Source organism: Balaenoptera physalus (assembly GCF_965194825.1).
Source record: "Balaenoptera physalus genome assembly, chromosome: 5".
NCBI lineage: Eukaryota > Metazoa > Chordata > Mammalia > Artiodactyla > Balaenopteridae > Balaenoptera > Balaenoptera physalus.
In genome coordinates, this window is record NC_138884.1 from 34,879,363 (window position 1) to 34,900,457 (window position 21,095).

The following is a 21,095-nucleotide window of genomic DNA, read 5'->3' on the forward strand; positions in this document are numbered from 1 at the left end:
TAGAGAAGCTGAAAATGCACGAGTTAATATACTGTGACTATGGAGCTTAGATACTATTAACAAGGGGAAAAATGAATATGATTCTAGGTCACCATCCATTTTTAGTAACTATATTTCTAGCTATTATTTTCCTTATTGAAAAGGTATATTAGGATTTGATGTGTTTGTCATGGTATACAGAATGCTAGTACTTGCTAATTATAGACTGTTTTCTAAAAATCAGGTAGATGTTACAAATAATGTCCAACTCATCTGCACCGGCACGGAAGCACTATTAACTCAATATTGCTGAGAAGGCAAGTGGCCAGTGGGAGATACTCCACACCACAGCAATTTTATCTTAGCTTTGATTCCCTTTTCAGTATATTCCTTTGACTGAACACTTTCAACTCTCTTTCCCTCAAATTTCTGCAGATTCAGGTTTAAAGACCATTTAAAAATATAAAGTATTAGAATCTTAGACTATGTCTCCTTGAATATAAAAATCTCAGTGGATATTCACAAGAAGCAAGAATAAGGAAGTAAAATCGGATTAGATGAAGCGGTGGATAAGCAGATGATTATGGCAGGGAAGCAATGCACATAGTGGAAAAAGTAGAAGCTTTGGGGGCCAGCCCAACCTCAATTCAAATCCTGCTTTGGGTACTTTAAACTACAATTGCCTCATTTCTTGTAATGCGATAATAATGGCCTAACCCATAGGATATTTGTGAGGAGTAATGAGATAGGTAAAGCTTCCAGTGGAATCTTCACACGTGGTAAATTTTCAATGAATAGTAGGGAATTACTTTCTTGAGTTTACTTAGGTTTTTCTTTTAGGTGACTAGATCATCCTAAAATCAATTAATCCAGTAGGACAAGGACATCATACAATTACACAAAGTAAACTTACTACGGTGTTGCTAGAGGTTTCTCTTCGTTAAATAAAACAAAACAAAACAGTGAGGTTTCTTTTGAAATCTTTACTACAGAAAGTTTCAAGTGAGGTTTTGCAAGATGTTTCAAGTGCCTTATGGCTAGAGTGGAAAAATAATCCTGAAATTTTAGCCTCAAGGTAAAGCTGGATTGGCACTGCCAAAGGATAAGGTTAGGCAGATGGTGTCACAAGAGGCTTCATGGGGAGACATTCAGGACCCCTGAGTCTCCGCTGTGCAAGGAAAAACCATCTAATTTTCATGCTCACATATATGCTTTTTATGGTTAAAATATTTGAGAGTCACAATTACTAAGATTTAATTATGGTAAGCGGTAGATTTTTCTTTTTTCTTGAAAAGTTGTTTTTACAACAGTGCAGAACAAGTAGAACTGACTCTAATGCTATATAATGTATATAACTGACTTATCACCCTTTCAAAGCTCAACACAGTTCTGAATGAACTCTGCAAAATTAGACATATCCCCTCCTTGTCCCCAAATTGTGTATGGCAGAAACATTTCATTCATCTCTCAAGGACAGAATCATATTAACCAGTTCATGTATAAAACTGAAATGCCAATTCATTAATTTACAGTGAATAATCTCTGTAATGAAACCAAAGTATTCGAATCCTGGCATGTAGATCTACATGCAAGCCAAATACAAATTAGAAGTTTTCCTTGGAAAGCAGAAATCAGACCAAGAGTAGTGTAGTGGAAATACACTATTTCAATCCAGTGTTTAACAATAGGCTTCCTTCAATGCTATAGATGAACCGGTTTGCAAGGCAGAAATAAAGACACAGATGTAGAGAACAAATGTATGGACACCAAGGGGGGAAAGTGGGGGGTTGGGTGGTGGGATGAATTGGGAGATTGGGATTGACATGTATACACTAATATGTATAAAATAGAGAACTAATTAAAAAACAAACAAACAATAGGCTTCCTTGACTATGTATCTCCCTCCTATCATTACCCCATGGCTCTGCTCTCAATCCCTAACAAACTCTTCAGAAGTGTTTCCTGTAATGCTGTCTCTGCTTGCTCTCTCCCATCTTTCCATTCTTTCTTTCTTTTCTTTTTGACTTAAATAACAGAAATTTATTATCTCACAGTTTTGGAGGCTAAAAGTCCAAAATCAAGGTGTTATCAGGGTTGGTTTCTTCTGAGGGCTATGAGGGAAGGACCTATCCCAGGCCTCTCCTTGGTTTATAGACACTGACTTCTTTCTGTGTCTCTTCACATACTTTTCAGTCTATGAGGATCTATGTGTCCAAATTCTCCCTTTTTTGATGACATCAGTCAGTCATATTGGATTAGGGCTCACCCTATTGACCTCCCTTTAGTTTGTTTACCATTTTATAAACTTTTTCTCCAAATAAGGTCACATTCTGAGGTGCTGGAGGTTAGGACTTTGACATACGAATTCTGAGGGAACACAATTCAACCCCTGGCACTAGCTGATCTTCTAACACTTGAAAGAAAATTTCTGCATAAGAAAAGTTAAAAAAAAATTTTTTTTATTGACGTATAGTTGATTTAAAATGTTGTGTTAAAGCACAGGGAACTCTATTCAGTACTCTGTAATGACCTATATGGGAATAGAATCTAAAAAAGAGTAGATATATGTGTATGTATAACTGACTTTGCTGTACAGCAGAAACTTCCATTCTTTCTTGAACTGACTCCTTAGCCTTCCATGTTGCCAAATCCAGTGGTCATTTCTCAGTCCACACTAACTTGATCTTTCAGCAGTGTACAACCACGTAAAACATCGTTGATGACGTCCTCCTCTTTGAAACATTCCTTCACTTGTTTTCTAGCCATAATGTGCCCAGTACCATATTCCCTTGGTTTTCCAACACCACACTGGTTCTTAAAGATTTTTTTTTTAGCTTTTATTTTGAAATAACTTTATAGTTAGAGAAAAGTTGCAGGGATTGTACAAAGAACTTCCATAGACCCTTCACCCAGATTCACCAACTGCTAACATTTTGCCACACTGTATCATTTTCTGTTTCAGTCATTCATCTTTTCCCCTGAACATTTTGAGCATAGATTAGAGCCCTCAGACCTCTTGACTCCTTTACTTCTCTGTGTATTTCTTCAGAAGTAGGACATCATTTAATACAATTATAGTACAATAATCAAAATCAGAAAATGTAACATTGATGTGATACTATCAGTATTCTCCATTATTAGAATTAATCAAATCTTACCAATTGCCCCAATAATATCCTTATAGGATTTTCTTTTTTCTAGTCTGGGATCCAATCCAGGATCATGACTGCATTTCCCAATGATGTCACCTTTAATCTCAAGTGCCTCAGGCTGTATTTGTTTCCATGACATTGACTTTTGGAAGAATATCAGACAATTATTTTGTAGAATGAGTCTTCCTCATGATTAGATTCAGGTTTGCATGTTGGGTAGGAATACCACATACAGGACACTGTGTCTCTTCAGCACATCTTCATCAGGAGGCACACAGTGTTGGCTTGGTTTGTCCCACTAATGGTAAGATTATCTCTGATCATTGGGTTAGAGTGATGTCCTCTGGGTTTCTCCCTGTAAAGTTACTACTTTTCCATTTACAATTAATATGTAATTAATGAGGAGATACTTTGAGGCTCTGGATAAATTCTGCTTCTCATTAACTTACAGCCTCTAGTCTAGGCCACCTGCTGATGATTCTTGTCTTAGTCAATTATTACAATCAGGATTGCAAAATGGTGACTTCCTAGCTTCAGCTACATTTGTTGGCATCCTACTCACCATAAGGCAAAGTTTCCTCTTTTCCCCCATTTATTTGGGGAATCATATTTCATAACAGTGTGAAGTCATGGATTCATATTGTATTCAATAGGTTGATCAATGGGTTTATTCAATTCACTGCTTTTATCATTTGTGTTGATGCTTAAATTGTTACATTTTTTGAATCCCTTTCAGCTAGATCTTTTTCTTTTTTTCTAATTTCTTGGCCTTTGAACATTGGAATAATCTAGGGCTTGTCCACACTTCTGGTTTCTTTTCTATGCACTCATCCTAGGCATCTCATCCAATCCAATAGTTTAACTATCATCTTCATACTGAAGACCCTAAATGTATATCTTTAGCCCAACCCTTCCCCATGAACTCTAGATTTGCATTTCCAATAATAGCCTGCTTTACTCTCTGAAGTCTACTAGGCATTTCAAATTTAAACTACTCTTTAGATGTGCACACCTCCCTTTCAGGATATCCCATATCAACTAAGTACAGTTCTCTTGAGCCAGTGATCAAGCACAAATTCTTGGAGTCCTTCTTAGCTCCTCTTTTTTTCTCACACCCCTCATCTAATCTGTCAGCAAGTCCTGCAGCCTCCAACTTCATAAATTATCTGGTATCTGACTGCTTCATATCACTTTCACGGTTACCACACAAATCCAAGATTATTATTCTTCACCTGGATTATTGCAATAGACTCCTGACTATTCTCCATGCTTCCACCTTTATCTGCTTTCCATGATCTATTCTCCGATCACCACCGACTGAGTCTTTAAAAGCATATATTATATCATGACATTCTTCTGTTCAAAACCTTCTAATGGCTTCCTGTCCATTTAAATTAAATTTTAAAAAACTAATCATGGCCCATAAGGTTCTGCATAATCTGGCTGGTAATATCTGATGTCTGTCTGACTTCATATCTACTCCCCAGTGCATTTCATCCTATCTTGTCTCCTTGTTCTTCCTCTAGCCCTCCTCAGCCTGCTCCTGCCTGAGGACTTTGACATGTGTTATTCCCTCTGTCTTGTTTTCTCTTCTTTTAGATATTTAGATGGTTTACTCCTTCCCATCCTTCAGGTCTCCATTCAAATGTCACCTCAGAGAGATTTTTGCTGATAACTCATCAAAAATAGCACTTCTGTGTCTATCCTTGTACTTTTTTTTTTCCATAGCACATTTTACCACATATTTCATCATTTTTAAATGTCTATCTTCTACACTAGAATGTAATATCTGAAAGCAGAGACTTATCTTTATTATTCAATGTTGTGTTGAAGAGTGTCTGATACATAGTAGAAACCCAATAAATATTTGTTGAATGAACAAACTATGTTGATGGAATTATGCAACCTTCTCCAAAAATAACCTTGCTAACAAGTCCGAAGTTCCTGGTGTTTGCTGGTGCCAAGTTTTCTCTGCTCAGGACAGACTTGAGTGGCATTACCAAAATGATTCTCCTTCTGTGCTTCTCTGGCTTTCAGATTCCTTCCCCACTTCCTGAAGGTGTGGCACAGTGTTTTCCTAGACTTGCCAGTACGGTTAGTCAGGTTATGTTTTGTCTTGCTGGTCTGGGAATCATTTGGTCTATAAAATGATTTTGCCCATCTGTGCTCTGATCCACTGTGATTTTACACTTTAACTCTCAAAAGCCAACTTTGATGCCTCTTTCCCAAGTTCTTGGTGACACCATGTCATTGCTTCTTGTTCCCAAAGTCACAATTGTCTGTTGTGAACTCTGCTTATAGAATCATATATCACCTAGAGGAACTTGGCCAGTGTTCCTGATACACAACAGCAGTTCTGGTTTGGAATTTGTTAGTTAGGGTTTGTTACACAGTATCTGATGAGAATATCATTCTTCATCTTGGCAGTTATGACATGTGGAAGCAGGCTCATGTATGTTCTTGGTTATAAGTCAGTTTCTTTTAACATAAATGGAACAATTACTTGCATGTTATTTTGGTGTCACTTATGTCAAATGTTACAATTTACTATACTCTATATCAGATACATTCATGTTCACATATAGGCCTCTAAAAACCTTGTAGAAAAGAGTAAAATTTCTACTTTAGAGACAAAGATATGGAAGCTTGGTAAGTGTAAGTAATTTTTCCCAAGATGATTCAAATAGGACTATAAATAAAAGACCTATCTATATTCAAACCCCAAGTTCATCAAACTCCAAAGCCTGTTCTTTTTCTACTGTATTATATTATGTCCTGACTTTTTGTGACTCTCCAGCCAGCTAAGTGAATACTTTTGGTGTAAAGTCATTTTCTTTTGAGTGTCTGTAGCAAATGCACATGGATCTTCATTAGGCATGACTGAAACACTTTACATTCTAAGCCAAGCAAAGTGTATAATATATAATAAGCTTCAAACCTGCCCATAATTCTTGGCAGGTTTAATTTTTACCTAATTCTGCTCTTGTTTGCGACGAATTGATTTGAGCGGTGGTTCTCAAATGGGGGCAATTTAGCTCCCCAAGGGATATTTAGCAATGTTTAGAGACATTTTTGGTTTTCACGACTATGGAAGTACTACTGGCATCTATTAGGTAGAAGACAAAGGTGATGCTAAACATCCTACAAAGCACAAAACAACTCTCTACAACAAAAAATTGTCTGGCCCCATATACTGAGGTTGAGAAACTTTGATCTGTGGCAACCATGAAACTCAAAAAGCCCAGATGGATTTGAAGTCCAGACTCTTTCATTTACTATCCTCCCTAAATATCAATTATATATCCACAAAATGGGAATAATAATACGTAGCTCACATAGATTATTGTGAGGTTTAAATGAGACGTTATATAAATAGCACCCACCCTCAGGGTAAATGGTAAAGTTCACTAGCTGCTGCTCCAATGATCTCCATATTAGGGTTAGGGTTAAAAGGATTAAAGGAAATTGGGCCTTTTGGTCTCACCATTCCCCGTGGATTTTCTTTTTGTTTGGTTTTCATGAAACTCTAAATTTGCTCAGAACAATGCCTGACACATGGCAAACACTCCGTACATATTTGCTATTGCTGTTATTAGCATTGTTCTATTTCTTTTACCTCTATGCCAGACAAGTGACCATTTCTTAGTTTTTGTCTTGAGGGATATACCCTAGCCTTGCCTCCCCAAAATAACTGCTTCCTTAATCTGGAGAAATACTGAATTTTGATGGTTAGTATGTCTACTCCTTCTTCTTTTGCACCACACCATGTCTGCTCTGAAAATTGAGCATCTGTGATCACTTTACACTTTTTCTGATCCTTTCTGTGAACTAGCAGATTGATTTTTAAGCTTATCCTGTTGACATTTTCAGTTCCTAGGAAGACGTTTGTTTTGCTCTAAGCTCTGTCCCTGTGGAAAACTCTACCCTGATGGCACCCATCTTTTTGGGATTTCAACAATCCCCCAAATAAATCCAAGTCCATCTGCTAAAGGACCTAAAAAGAGTCAGAAGTGTGATTAAAGGAAATTGAGCCTTTTGGTCTCACCATCCCCTCTGGATTTTCTTTTTGTTTGGTTTTCATGAAATTTTAAATTTGCCAAGGAACGAATACTCTTTCCCGCAGGTTAGTGCATGTATTCTCAGTAATATGAGAAATAAGGGGAAAAGGCGTCGGATAGAGAAAGTTATGACTGGGGAATATGGGAGGATTAGCTACAGTGAAGGGGAAAAGATATTTCAGCCTAATGGATTTTTTAAAGTTTTTTCCACTATTATGTGTATTATGTATTTAATGTGTGGGGAATCACATTTTCCATATAGGAAGGCAATTGGGTAGAAATTTAGGCACAGATTAAGCTCAGATTCAGGCACTCCTAAACTTCTCCACTAGTTCAGCCTGGATTAACCACATGATCTAAGCCCCATTAATTTCTTCATCCATATCATGAAGATAATAACATATTCATAGGGTAATTTTGAAAATTAAGATCATCTACCTGCAAGGACCTGATGCATAGTAAGCACTCAACATTACTATTATTTTACTTTCCCAATACCCTTCTTTGTGTTTCAGAGTCTCTAACTCTCTTTGGGAAGAGGAATGCCTGATCTGCTTCAACACAGAGATTTTATCAATATGTTCTGATCACCTAAAATGTGATTTCTCAAGTTTTTTTTTTTTTTTTTACTTGCTGGTTTTTCTTCGTTGTTTTCTCACAGTTCTCTGATATAAAGCAAGATAAAAGATTTCAGTTGTTACTTTTTAAACTATTTTTATATGCAAATATTTTTAAAATGTTTCACTCTATTATCTACTCTAGATCATACAGTATATGTACATATGTTATACATATGATGTTTATATATTAATGATGTTTGTATGATGTATATATATTAGTGATATATTAATTTTATTAATATATGCTATGTACATATCATATATTAATATATACATACCATATCATATGTATATGTATATATCATATATATACATGTCATATGATATGTATATATCATATATATGTATGATGTTTGTATAATGTATATATATTAATGATATATATTAGTTATTTTTATATATATAAAACACACATATATATATATCTTAGTCACACTGAAAAACAGGTTAACATCTCCATGCACCACAAATTGAACAGAAACTCATAAAAAAATCAAGGCCTGAAGCTACAGGCTTGCTGGTTTCCAAGCCCAAAAATATTCAGAGATGACTAAGAGTTACTTCTCGAAGGGTAACAGGAGCTGGAGTAGGGTCATCTGTAATGGGAGACTGAAAGATTTCAGGAGCCTTCTGATGCTGTAGATTGTACAAAGCTGCATAGTGTGTGTAGACTGGAGTTAAGCCTCCATTTAGGTAAATGACCAGATCTGTGATAGCTCTAAGATCATTATATTCTGCTGTCACTATTAGTTCAGATGCTGCACTGGATAAAATGGTGATCGAGGTAGGCAATCCAAAACCACAAAATACACAGGGATGGTTTAAAAAGAGGGAGAAAAGGAAAAAGGAACAGTAAGCAATTTGAAACAATCCCTACTAAGAAGGGTCTATATTCTACAGGACTGTGTAGAAAACTAACACTTTGAACAAATCAACAAGATCAGTAATTAGGACATGGATTTACTAATAAATTTTTTCAAATGATTGTAAGTGAGAAAAAGGGAAGAGAGCAAACATTTTTTTAAACATACTATGAAGAAAAATTAGGCAGGTATGAATCAAGAATAAATGAATATATAAAAGAATAAATTTTGCAATGAAAATATGTTTATTAAAAAAAATGTTTTAATTCCATGGACAAAATAATACTCTAGAAAGACAGTCAAAGAGAGAATTACTGAATTGAAATATAGCCTTGAGGAATTCTTTCAGAACATCGCTTTGAGAGATAAAGAAAGAAAAAACCACAACAGAGAAATTTAGAGACACGAAGGGTTTATGAGGCACCAATAAACTTAGGTATAATAAGTTTCCCAAAATTGATAATAGAGGTAATGACAGGCAATAATTGTTCAATATGGCTGAGTATTTTCCACATTTGAAGAAAATTTAAAATGTAAATATAGGGCTTCCCTGGTGGTGCAGTGGTTGAGAATCTGCCTGCTAATGCAGGGTACACGGGTTCGAGCCCTGGTCTGGGAAGATCCCACATGCCGCAGAGCAACTGGGCCCGTGAGCCACAACTGCTGAGCCTGTGCATCTGGAGCCTGTGCTCCGCAACAAGAGAGGCCACGATAGTGAGAGGCCGGCACACCGCGATGAAGAGTGGCCCCCGCTTGCCGCAACTAGAGGAAGCCCTCACACAGAAACGAAGACCCAACACAGCCAAAAAATAATTAATTAATTAATTAATTTAAAAAATAAATAAATAAATAGCACCACAAAATTAAATTTATATATAAAAAAAAGTGTAAATATAAAGCCCAGCTAGATTAATGAAAACAAACTACTCCATGGACACTTTCTCATGAAATTTCAGAATACAAAGAAAAAGAATCTTATAAGTCTTTGAGAAGAATATTAAAAAGTACCTACTAAGGAATGACAATTACACTTACAGCAGTGAGCTCATCAGCAAAAATGAATGACAGAAGATGATGGAATAAAATCTTCTAAGTACTGGAGGAAAATAACTTGCAATTTCAAATTCTAGATCCAGCTAAATGAAGTATCATTCTAAAGAGAGAGAATTAAAGATATTTTCAGATATTTAAACAAGTAGGAGAATTTACTACCCACAGAACCTCATTGGAAGAACTACTAAAGCATGCAATTTAACAAGAATAAAACTTAACCCAGAAATAAAAATGCCACAATCATTAAAATATTTACCATAGAGTTACTACTTTTTGGTCAAAATATGTAAAAATCTAAAATTCTAAAAGTAAATTCTGTTCAATGAAGAGTTAACTTTCTAAATTTTGTTCCTCATTCAAGAGAATAGAAGTAATGAAAACTTTAGACTCTGATAGAAAAATAGATTTGAGTATGTATGCTAACATTTGTAAAGAAGTTAACATTTGTAAAGGTAATAAACCAGTAGAGGGGAAAGAGTGAACAAAACAAACTTATCAATCCAACAGAAGGCAGATAAGGAGAAAAATAAGCAAAGGAAAAGCATAGGAAACAGAAAACACAAAAAGTTAGAGATCATTCCAAATTCAACAGTCTAAAATGTGATGAAGTGAGAAATCTTTAAACATTAAATTATATATTTGGAAAATAAAATAATCTAAATACATAAATTAAAGACTAAATAAGATTAAGATTACAAAATATTTACAATGAATAACATAAAAGTATTATATAAAAACCTAATAGGATGCAGCTAAAGCATTGTTTAGATGGACGTTTTAGACAAATGCAATTATTTTAAAAACAAGAGACATTAAAAACAAATTAACTATAGAAGCTATTGAAAGAGAAACAGATTATACCTTAAAAAGGCAGAAATAAGGAAATAAAAGAGACAAGAGGAGACTAAAACAAAATAGAAAAAATAGTCACAAAAGCAATAGAATGTTTCTTAAAAAGACTAATAAAATGAACTGTCTTCTAGCAAGGCATTGATGTGAGTGCTTTACATTACATTAATTTGTTTAATCCTTACAGGAATAATGATACCTATATGGTAGGTATTATAAAGAGTCGATACAAATAAACATTAACATAGAAGGGAAAAGGAGAACACGGCTATAAATACAACAGGGATTTTACAAATAGTAGTAAGTTCTGAAGACAATTTTTGCCACTACATTGAAAATGTGTCCATGTCAATTACCAAAAGTAACTTAAGAAGAAAAGAACTAAATAACCCCATACCTATTTTTAAAAACAGAACCCGCAGTCTAAAACCTCTCCCTCTAAAAAGCTATTAGTAAGCTCAGGCAAGTTTACAGAATCATTTTATTAATTTCTATGTTATATAAAAAGATTTGTATAATTAAATTAGGGAGTAGGTTAACAAATTAATGTTAGGAAGCTAATATAATTTTGAAAATAAGACCTGACAGAGAATTCAAGAAAATCTAAAATTATAGGTAATCTCATGTGGTAACATAGATGAAAAAGCCCTAAATATAATTTTTATAAATCAAATCCAGCAGTGTTAATGTATACCTTGTAACCAAGGGGGATTTATCACAGGAACTCAAGAGTGATTCAACATCAGAAAATACTGCAATGTAATTCACACATTGACAAATAAAAACTATTTAAGAAAAAATATATATATATATAAGTAAAGCTTAAGAAATATATCCACTCTACATCAATAAGGCAGTGTTACCCACTATCACGCATCATTCATAGTTATTCATTATTGTACTAAAGTTCCTAGCCCAGGCAAGGCTACCAGAAAAATAAATAAAGCATAAGGACTGGTAAAGAGTAAATGAAACAATAATTATTTATATAGAACACATTTATCAATAAAGAGAATGCACAATAATTTCCAAACAAACAGTAAGAACACATAATAAAGTTTAGCAAAATGATTAGTATAAGATCAGTATAGGGCTTCCCTGGTGGCGCAGTGGTTGAGAATCTGCCCGCCAATGCAGGGGACATGGGTTCAATCCCTGGTCTGGGAAAATTCCACATGCCGCGGAGCAACTAGGCCCGTGAGCCACAACTACTGAGCCTGCGCGTCTGGAGTCTGTGCTCCGCAACGGGAGAGGCCGCGACAGTGAGAGGCCCGTGCACCGCGATGAAGAGTGGCCCCCACTCACTGCAACTGGAGAAAGCCCTCACACAGAAACGAAGACCCAACACAGCCAAAAATAAAATAAATAAATTTAAAATAAATAAATAAATAACAAGGTCCCACCCAAGATCTACTGGATCAGAATCTGCATTTAAAAAAAAAAAAAAAGATCAGTATATAAAATCAAAAGGAATGTTTATATGTTAATATATTAAATATATAAAATCAGCAAAATAACCAATTAAAATTATAATAGAAAACGATACTGATTTTAATAGCAGTGAAAATTATAAAGTACCTGGGAAAATACCTACAAAAATATGTAAGCCCTGTATTCATTTCCTAGGGTTGCCTTAACAAAATAGTAGAAGCTGAGTGGCTTAAACCAACAGAAATTTCTTGTCTCATGGATCTGGAGACTAGAGGTCTAAAATCAAGGTGTTGGCAGGGCTATACTTTCTTTAAACCCTCTAAGGGATCTTTCCTTGCCTCTTCCAGTTTCTGGTAGCCTCAGGGGCTCCTTGATTTGTAGACGCAGGACTCCAACCTTTGCCTCCATCTTAATTGTGGTGCTTTCCCTGCATGTCTATGTCTTCACATGGTCCATGGCCATCTTCTTATAAAGACCACATATTCTATCCGGGCTCCACTCTATATACCTGTATGACCTCACCTTAACTAATTACATCTGTAACAATCTTATTTGCAAATAAGGTCACATTCTGGGTACTGGGGGTGAAGACTTCATATCTTTTGGAGGACACAATTCAGTGCATAACAATCCCCAAATTCAAATTATTATTTAAGGACAGAGAAGACCTGTATCACTGTCCAAAAGACAAAGACCATCAGGAACACCTGTCTTCAAATTGACCTGTCATCAATTCTACAGATTACTTGAGTCAGCAGGGAGAACTGCATGCCATGGGGAACAGTGGGGTATCTCAGTAAGATAAGGATGTGTATGGGGAGCTTCTGATAGGATTTGGGCTTGTGTGGATGATTTGGGGAGGGCTTAAGGAAGTGAGGGACTGCTCTGGACTGGAGGATGTGAGGAAACAAAGGTAATTGCTTAACGATTACAGGTTACTGGAGATCTTAACAACTTTAAGAGGTGTGAGGAACAGAGTGGGGCTCATTCTGTAACTGGCAAAGAAGCAACACTCACTCATGTTAGCTGGGAAGGGGATGGGTGGTCATCTTTGTGGCTAACATGGTGCTCTTGTTTTCTTCTGTGTCATTAGGTCATGGTCTTGTTTTAGTCTTACTCCATCACAGTCTCAGGGGCCTTATCTGATGGATTCTGTGACATTATATTCACCACCGTCTAACTGTCACAAGCCAGTTAACAGCTAAGAGCTATTAAGGGTACTTTTCCTTATCTTATCTGAATTAGTGATGAAATTTACCATGATTATGAATGAGAATATTATAAAGATGTCAGTTCTACCCAAATTAATTGATAAAACCACTTTGCAGAATAAAAAGATGTAGTAAGGACCATGGAAAATTTGAAAGTGCTCCTTGCTAAAGGCATTAACAGACAATTCTGTTTTCCTTGAAAACAGTGCTGGCTTATAGCTATTGTCCCAGCTTCCAATCTGGTTAGCATTTTCCCCAGATTGTTTTATTTTTTAACAAAGTATTAATTTTAATAATTACATTAAAAATAAGCCAGAATTAGTTTGGTAACATGCCTCTGTGTATGTCCAGCTTCTATCATAGTTTTCATCTGGTAGTATGGGATCTATATGTGCAGTGAACAGTTTTCATTCAACAGGAGCTTAAATCAGGAAATCAGTCTTCAATAACCCACCTCCCTTTTCCCAAAACTTTTCATAAGTAATACATCTTACGCCTTCCATTAAAGAACAACATGCAGAATAACCACTGATAAAATAAAGTGTGTACCAACAACAGCAGCTAGAGACAGCAAACTTCTTTTGGTCTCCGGTTACAGTGGGGAATGTATTTTTTTTATTTGAGCATACTTTTATTTACGAAGGACTCTCATCAAGATGGAAGCTCTTACCATTTGTCTTAGGAATAGAAAAGTAAATTAACCTCCATTCATTTATTTTAGCAATATCCTAGCTTTTAATAGTATTTTTCCCAGCTTTATTGAGGTATAATTGACTAAAATGTAATATATATAAAGTGTATGACACGATGATTTGATATACAGGCATGCCTTGAAGCTATTGCAGGTTTGGTTTCAGACAGCCGCAATAAAACAAATATTGCAATAAAGGTAATCACACGAATTTTTTGGTTTCCCAGTGCATATAAAAGTTAGGTTTCAGGCTTCCCTGGTGGCACAGTGGTTAAGAATCCTCCTGCCAATGCAGGGGACACGGGTTCGAGCCCTGGTCTGGGAAGATCCCACATGCTGCAGAGCAACTAAGCCTGTGTGCCACAACTATTGAGCCTGCGCTCTACAGCCCGGGGGCCACAACTACCTATTTAGAATTTTGTTTCTTTAAGCTTTCTCTTTTTCTTTCCTCTTAGTTGTTTAAAAATACTTTAAAAATGGGGATTTTTTAATTCCTCAATATTCTTGCCATTGAAATAAAAAGAATTACTTCTGAGATGGTAAGTCAGTCTTGCCTTAGTACCATTTTATTATCCTTTCTTTTCTTGATTATTCATATAGAAAAATCTCCCTCTATTGCTCTGCAAGCATTAATTTTTGATAGACTGCTTCTCAAACTGGAAATAAGCTTTTTTAATATAAAAAGATGATTCTTATCAACATATTACTGAAAATTATTTATTCGACATATTTATTTGAATAACAAAAATAAAACCCAAAGTTCTTCAATTTCTAGAAAGAAAAGCACATATGTAAGAAATAAAAAAGAAAAATGGTTTCCCTTTAAATTGTTGCTAGATGTTTCAGGATTCTTGATGAATTGTACGAGGAAGGGAATTAGCATCAAAATGCTAAAAAACTAAAAAAAACTAGATTATTTTAATACTTTTATAATAAATTATTTTTGCTGGTTTTTTTTATTGAAGTATAGTTGACCTACAATATTATATTAGTTTCAGGTATACCACACAGTGGTTTGACATTTATATACTTTACGAAATAATCACCACAATAAGTCTAGTAACCATCTGTCACCATACAAAGTTATTGCAATGTTGTTGACTATATTCCCTATGCTGTACATTACATCCCTGTGACTGATTTATTTTATGGCTGGAAGTTTGTATCTCTTAATCCCTTTAATCTATTTTGTCCATTCCTCCACCTCCTTCCCCTCTAGCAACTACCAGTTTGTTCTCTGTATCTATGAGTCTGTTTCTGTTTTGGGTTTTTTGTTGTTGTTCACTTGTTTTGATTTTTAGATTCCACATATAATTGAAATCATATGGTATTTGTCTTTGTCTGACTTATTTTGCTTATCATAATACACTCTAGATCCATTCATGTTGTTGCAAAAGGCAAGATTTCATTCTTTTTTATGCCTGAGTAATATTTCATTTTATATATATGATATATATATGTATATATTAATCCTTTATTGGATATATCATTTGCAAATATGTTTTCCCATTCAGTAAGCTGCCTTTTCATTTTTTGATGGTTTCCTTTACTGTGCAAAAACTTTTAAGTTTGATATAGTCCTATTTGTTTATTTTTCCTTTTGTTTCCCTTGCTTGAGAAGATGGATCATAAAATATATTGTTAAGACCAATGGGAATTTAGATTGCTTCAATATCTTGACTATTGTGAATAATGCCACAATAAACATAGGGATGCATATATCTTTTCAAATTAGTCTTTTCGCTTCTGTGGATACATACCTAGATGTGGAATTGTAGGGTCATATTGTAGCTGTATTTTTAGTTTTTTGAGGAAACTCCATACTGTTTTTCATGGTGGCTGCAGCAATTTACATTCCCACCAACAGTGCACAAGGGTTTCCTTTTCTCCACAGCCTTACTAACGATTGTTATTTCTTGTCTTTTTGATAATAGCCACTCTGACAGGTGTGAGTTGATATCTCATTGTGGTTTTGATTTGCATCTCCCTGATAATTAGCGATATTGAGCATCTTTTATGGCCATCTGTATGTCTTCTTTGGAAAAACGTTTATTCGAGTCCTCTGCTCATTTTTTAAATCTGGTTGCTTTTTTTGATATTGAATTGTATGTGTTCCTTGTATATTTTGGATATTAATCCTTTATTGGATATATCAGTTGCAAATACGTTTTCCCATTCAGTAAGTTGCCTTTTCGTTTTGTTGATGGTTTCCTTTACTGTGGAAAAGATTTTAAGTTTGATGTAGCCTATTTGTTTATTTTTCCTTTTGTTTCCCTTGCCTGAGAAGACGGAATCTGTAGGTCTCCTTGGGTAGTGTAGACATTTTAACATTATAAATTCTTCCAGTCCCTGAGCACAGTATATATTGATATTTCTATTTATTTGTATTATCTGCAATTTTATTTCATCAATGTCTTATAGTTTTCAGAGTATAGGTCTTTCACTTCCTTGGTTATTCCATAGTATTTTATTCTTTTTGATGTAATTGTAGATGTGATTGTTTTCTTAACTTCTCTATCTGATCATATTCTATTAGTGTATAAAAAAGCACCAGATTTCTGTATATTAATTTTGCACCCTGCAACTTTACTGAATTCATTGATTAGCTCTAACAGTTTTTTGTGAAATCTGTAGGATTTTCTATATATAGTACTATCATGTTACCTGCAAATACTGACAGTTTTACATCTTCCTTTCCAACTTGGATGCCTTTATTTCTTTTTCTTATCTGTGTGGCTAGGACTTCCAATACTATATTAATAAAATACCAATAAATGTGGCCAGAGTGGCAGCCTTGTCTTAATCCTGATCTTAGAGGAAATGCTTTCAGCTTTTCACTGTTGAGTATGCTGTTAGCTGGCTGCCATCAGCTTCTCAGTGCGCAGGGGGAGTCCCAGCTACCTCCTGCCTCACCAGGAGGCTCTCCAAGATCATTAAATGGGTCTGATCCAGGCACCTTTCAAACTGCTGCCTCTGCACTGGGACTTGGAGCAAGTGAGGTGTTATGTGCACCCTTTAAGAGTGGAGTCTTTGTTTCCTAAAGCCCTCTGGCTCTCCTGACCCAAAGCCCCACTGGCTTTCAAAGCCAGACTTTTAAAGGCTTGTCTTCCCAGTTCAGGACTCTGGGATGGGGAGTCCGATGTGGGGCATGGACCCCTCGTTCCTTGGAGAGGACCTCCATGGTTATGTTATCCCTCCAGCAGCGAGTCATTATGCTGATGGTCTGGTCTTAAGTAGACCATGTCTACACCCCTCACATCCATTTCATTGTGGCCCCTTCTTTATATCTTTAGTTGTGGAAAATCTTTTCTGCTAGTCTTCAGATCATTCTTAGAGATAGCTGCTCTATCAGTAGCTGTAATTTTGGTTGGCTATCAGAGGAGGTGAGCTCGAGATCTTCCAACACTGTCATCTTGATCCAGACTCCTTATAAAAATATTTTAAACCAGAATGATGACCATTCAAGTGAAGGCATTTGAAATTTTTCCTGTTCCCTAAAATAACGAGGAGTGCAATTTACTCCCTATGCCTTAAAGTGGCATATTCTCTTTCAGGATGTAAAACTAGACTACGCTTCCTAGGCCCCTTGCATTTAGATGGAACCAGGTAACAAATTCTCTCTAGTAGAATGTGAGTAGAAGTGATATGTTCCAAGTTCAGACTGAAGTAGTTAAGAAGTGGGTATGCTTTCTCCACACTCTCTTTTTTATCTACTGCCTGGCTGTGAAGACTGCAGTACAGGCTCTAAAGCATGTCAAAGCTATTAAGATGAAAAAAGCCTGAATGTCTAAAAGAGTGCATGGGGCAGTACCTGCTGGCTCACATTGGATTGTGAAGTGAGCAGAAAAGAAGTTATTATTTTAAGCTAATGGGATTTGGGGGATTGTTTTTCAAAGCTATTAAGCTACCTGGAATCATATACTTCTTTGAACATCATATGCTTTGGGAGAAAGCAGTTAATATAAAAATTTGGTCTACCTATTGTTGAAATAGGCCCAAGATAGAGCTGCTGCTACTCAGGGTGCCACATCAGCAAACCAAAATTTAGATAACTTCTGTGTCCCTTACATGTTCCACTTGACCAGAAACACAGTAAATCCCATCAGCCAATCCCCAAACACCAGGCCAACTCTGGGCTCTATACTTATTTCCGTGTTCCTTTTCACCCAAACAAGGTTGCCTGTGTGGCCCTAGTCAATCAGACATTTTCTATTTTTCTCTTCCTTTTTCTGTATTTTTTTATCCTATAAAAGTTTCCTGCCTTCCACCCCATTTTGCAGCTCTCCAAATGGAGACTGTCCACTTCATGAAATCACTTAGATTGTCTTATAATTTTTAACACACAGTTTCCGTAATTCACATTTGTGTGAAAGTATACTGCAAATTCTAAAACATCTTGCAAATTTAATATATTTTTGTTATGAACAACATTAATAAAAATATTAATAGTTACAAGAAATTCAGTATTTCAATTTTGTATTCTAGAATGGAAGTTGGGGAAAGGAATGAATCGACAAGGAAAAATTACCTTAAATCTGAATTTTCTGAAAAGTAGTCCATGTTGCAGGATCATGGAAGTTTGGCTTTCAACTATTCTAATAGCTGCATTTATTTAGAAAAATATTGATTTATAAGAAAATGTAAGACATAAGACATAGATCATTTAAAAGATGTAAGAAAGCTAAATCTTGACCTTTTGTTGTTTCTGCTTTCTTTTTCTTAATGCACTTTTATTTAATTTGGCTTAGCTATTTTACAGATTGTATTACTCTAGTCAGAAGCAGCGTTTTAGAACTCAGCTGGGTCACAGGAACTTTCTCACCACTCCATTCTAATTTGCAGTTTTGCTATAATAAAAGCCCTAAATATATTGCTACTGTCTAGACGTTTTATCTGAAACAAGTGTCCTTTGTAGTCTCAGAGGACTTTTCTAATTTATTTCCAGTAAATCAAAGTCTGTGAAGAGCTTCGGTTCTTATTAAGACATACCCTTCACAGTCCAGTGATTGCCAACAGTGGCAAGCCATTGACAGTTCATTTACATATAAGTGATGACTTCCATCAGGTAGTTGGCTCAAAAACACAATGGACATTTAGAGCATATCCAATATTTCTTGTTCTTTGATGAGCACCAACTGCCAATTTTTATATTGAAACTGACTATTGAAAAGTGAAGGCTTTTTTCACTGACCTTACACTGTCTTCTACAGGTCTAGAGTGACATGTCATTGAACTTAATGTAGGATCACACCTCTAAAAGACATTCAGGAGCCCTACTTCAGTTTGCTAAAAAATCAAGAAGAATAGTCAAATCTAGAAAATATGAGACAAGAACAATCACACTTTTTTTTTAAAGGAAAAATAAATTTCTTCTATGTCCTGCCCCCAATTGTCATAATCATAACTTAATTTTTATATTTTATTGTTATAAGGTAATTTTGATATTGTTTTTATATTAATTGTTTTCTCTTATAAATACATTTGCCATTTGAAATAGTGGCACTCATTACACAACACTCATTAGGAAATCTTGTGTTTTAGTTTATAAATGCATTTCATTATATTCTATGCTTTTGCTCCCAATTCTTTGGAATAGTGAGGGAAGAAATCTAGCCAAATTTTTATCCTAATAATGCTATAAAAAGGAGCAGGCTTCTGATCTGTTACCATGCTGGGACTCAACTCATGTGTGATTTTTTTCCCTTTATTTAACTGTGCATTTTCCAGCTTTTTTCCAGTACTGAAATAAAATGTTTCTCTTTAAAATCAAGCTCTCTCAATTATCAACTGGGATAATACAGATCATTTAATTTCACAGATAAGCTAACCTCTATATTTTAGCTAGAAATCACTTTTTCCCCCTATCAAATGTTTTACTGCTAACATTTTCTGAATAGGGTATCAGCATGTTTTTTAGTCCATCTTGATTCTGGTTTTGGTGAGGCCCTGACTTAACATGATTCTTGTAATTAGCTTTCTAAAGATTTCATTCTAGTACCTTCCATATTTAAAGTGCATGAAGTAGTCCGATTTTTTTTTAAACCAAAGTGTCTATTACAGAGGTAATAGATCAGGGCAAGAATTGAGAAAATGGAACACCTGTCATGTAGTTCCTGCCTCTTTATTCATATCAAGTCACTGTGCTGTGCATGGATTCTATTCCCTCTACTATTATTTCTACAATCTCATTCATAGATGGAGGGAGGAAGGGAGGGAGAGAGGGATGAATGCTGGATAGATGGTTGGATGGATGGATGAATGACAGATAGATAAAATTAAATTCAAGATTCTTTAGAGACTGGTGTTAGCCACTGTGCTTCAAATCTTTTCTGAACTAAGGTAGGTAACTCAGGAATACTATATATTAACTTTCAGTTTTTCACTTTAAAGTGAGCAATAAGAATAGGGAAAACATAATACGATGACTACACTAATAAAATATTTTAAAGCACATTTTGAGAAACCATTTCCAAAAAAAAGGTGAAGTTCTAGAAATAAGAATCTTAACGTTTCTTTATGGCATTTATTGGTACTGGAACAAACCAAATTTAAGTCCAATGAAAGGAATTCTTGATACTATGTGATTTCAACTTCATTATGATAAAGCAGATGTCATTTATAAAAAAGGTCCAATGAATGGTTCATCCAAAGATATTTAGTAATTATAGACTGACTTGTTGAAGTTCTTTGGATGTGCAAAGATGCTTGTCCTTTTTTCCTGTTGATACAGAATTAATCCATGGCCTACGTTAATCTATGTCTTTGGGTAGTTAGGTTCAACTCTTAAGGTAACAACATTGTATTGAAAATACTATCTTACTTCTCATGATGAATACTGTTGTCTCATTTTCCTTTCTCTCATAGATCTGGCCACCAGCTTCCCAACAATCCGGATGTTAGCTCTTTTGAGTATTGGATGTCCACTGACTGTAAGACAATATATATAATTACATTAATAAATTTTAAATTATATGACAGAATGTATCATGCTTTTGAAATAATTTTAAAATATTATAGGAAATCAGTTATGGTTGTTCTAAAACAAAGATTTGACTTGGGCACATTTCCTTCAGGTGTATTGCGATACATTATATATCATACCATGAGATTCAGCAAGAATTACTGTTGGACCAAAGAGTTGAGAGGAAGGATGGCAGAATCTGGATTCCACCAATATACAGCATACTT

The 21,095-nt window shown here is 35.2% G+C and overlaps 1 protein-coding gene across 1 annotated transcript in view; it reads right to left on the reverse strand.

Moving 5' to 3' along the window:
- IQCM (IQ motif containing M) overlaps nucleotides 1-21,095 on the reverse strand; it is a 513,905-nt gene that overhangs the window by 15,677 nt on the left and 477,133 nt on the right. The window contains exon 14 of the mRNA XM_082463432.1: nucleotides 1-20,834. This exon is cut by the window's left edge and continues 15,677 nt beyond it. Coding sequence (XP_082319558.1) covers nucleotides 20,731-20,834 — 104 coding nt within the window. The 3' untranslated portion in view covers nucleotides 1-20,730. The remainder of the gene's footprint in view (nucleotides 20,835-21,095) is intronic.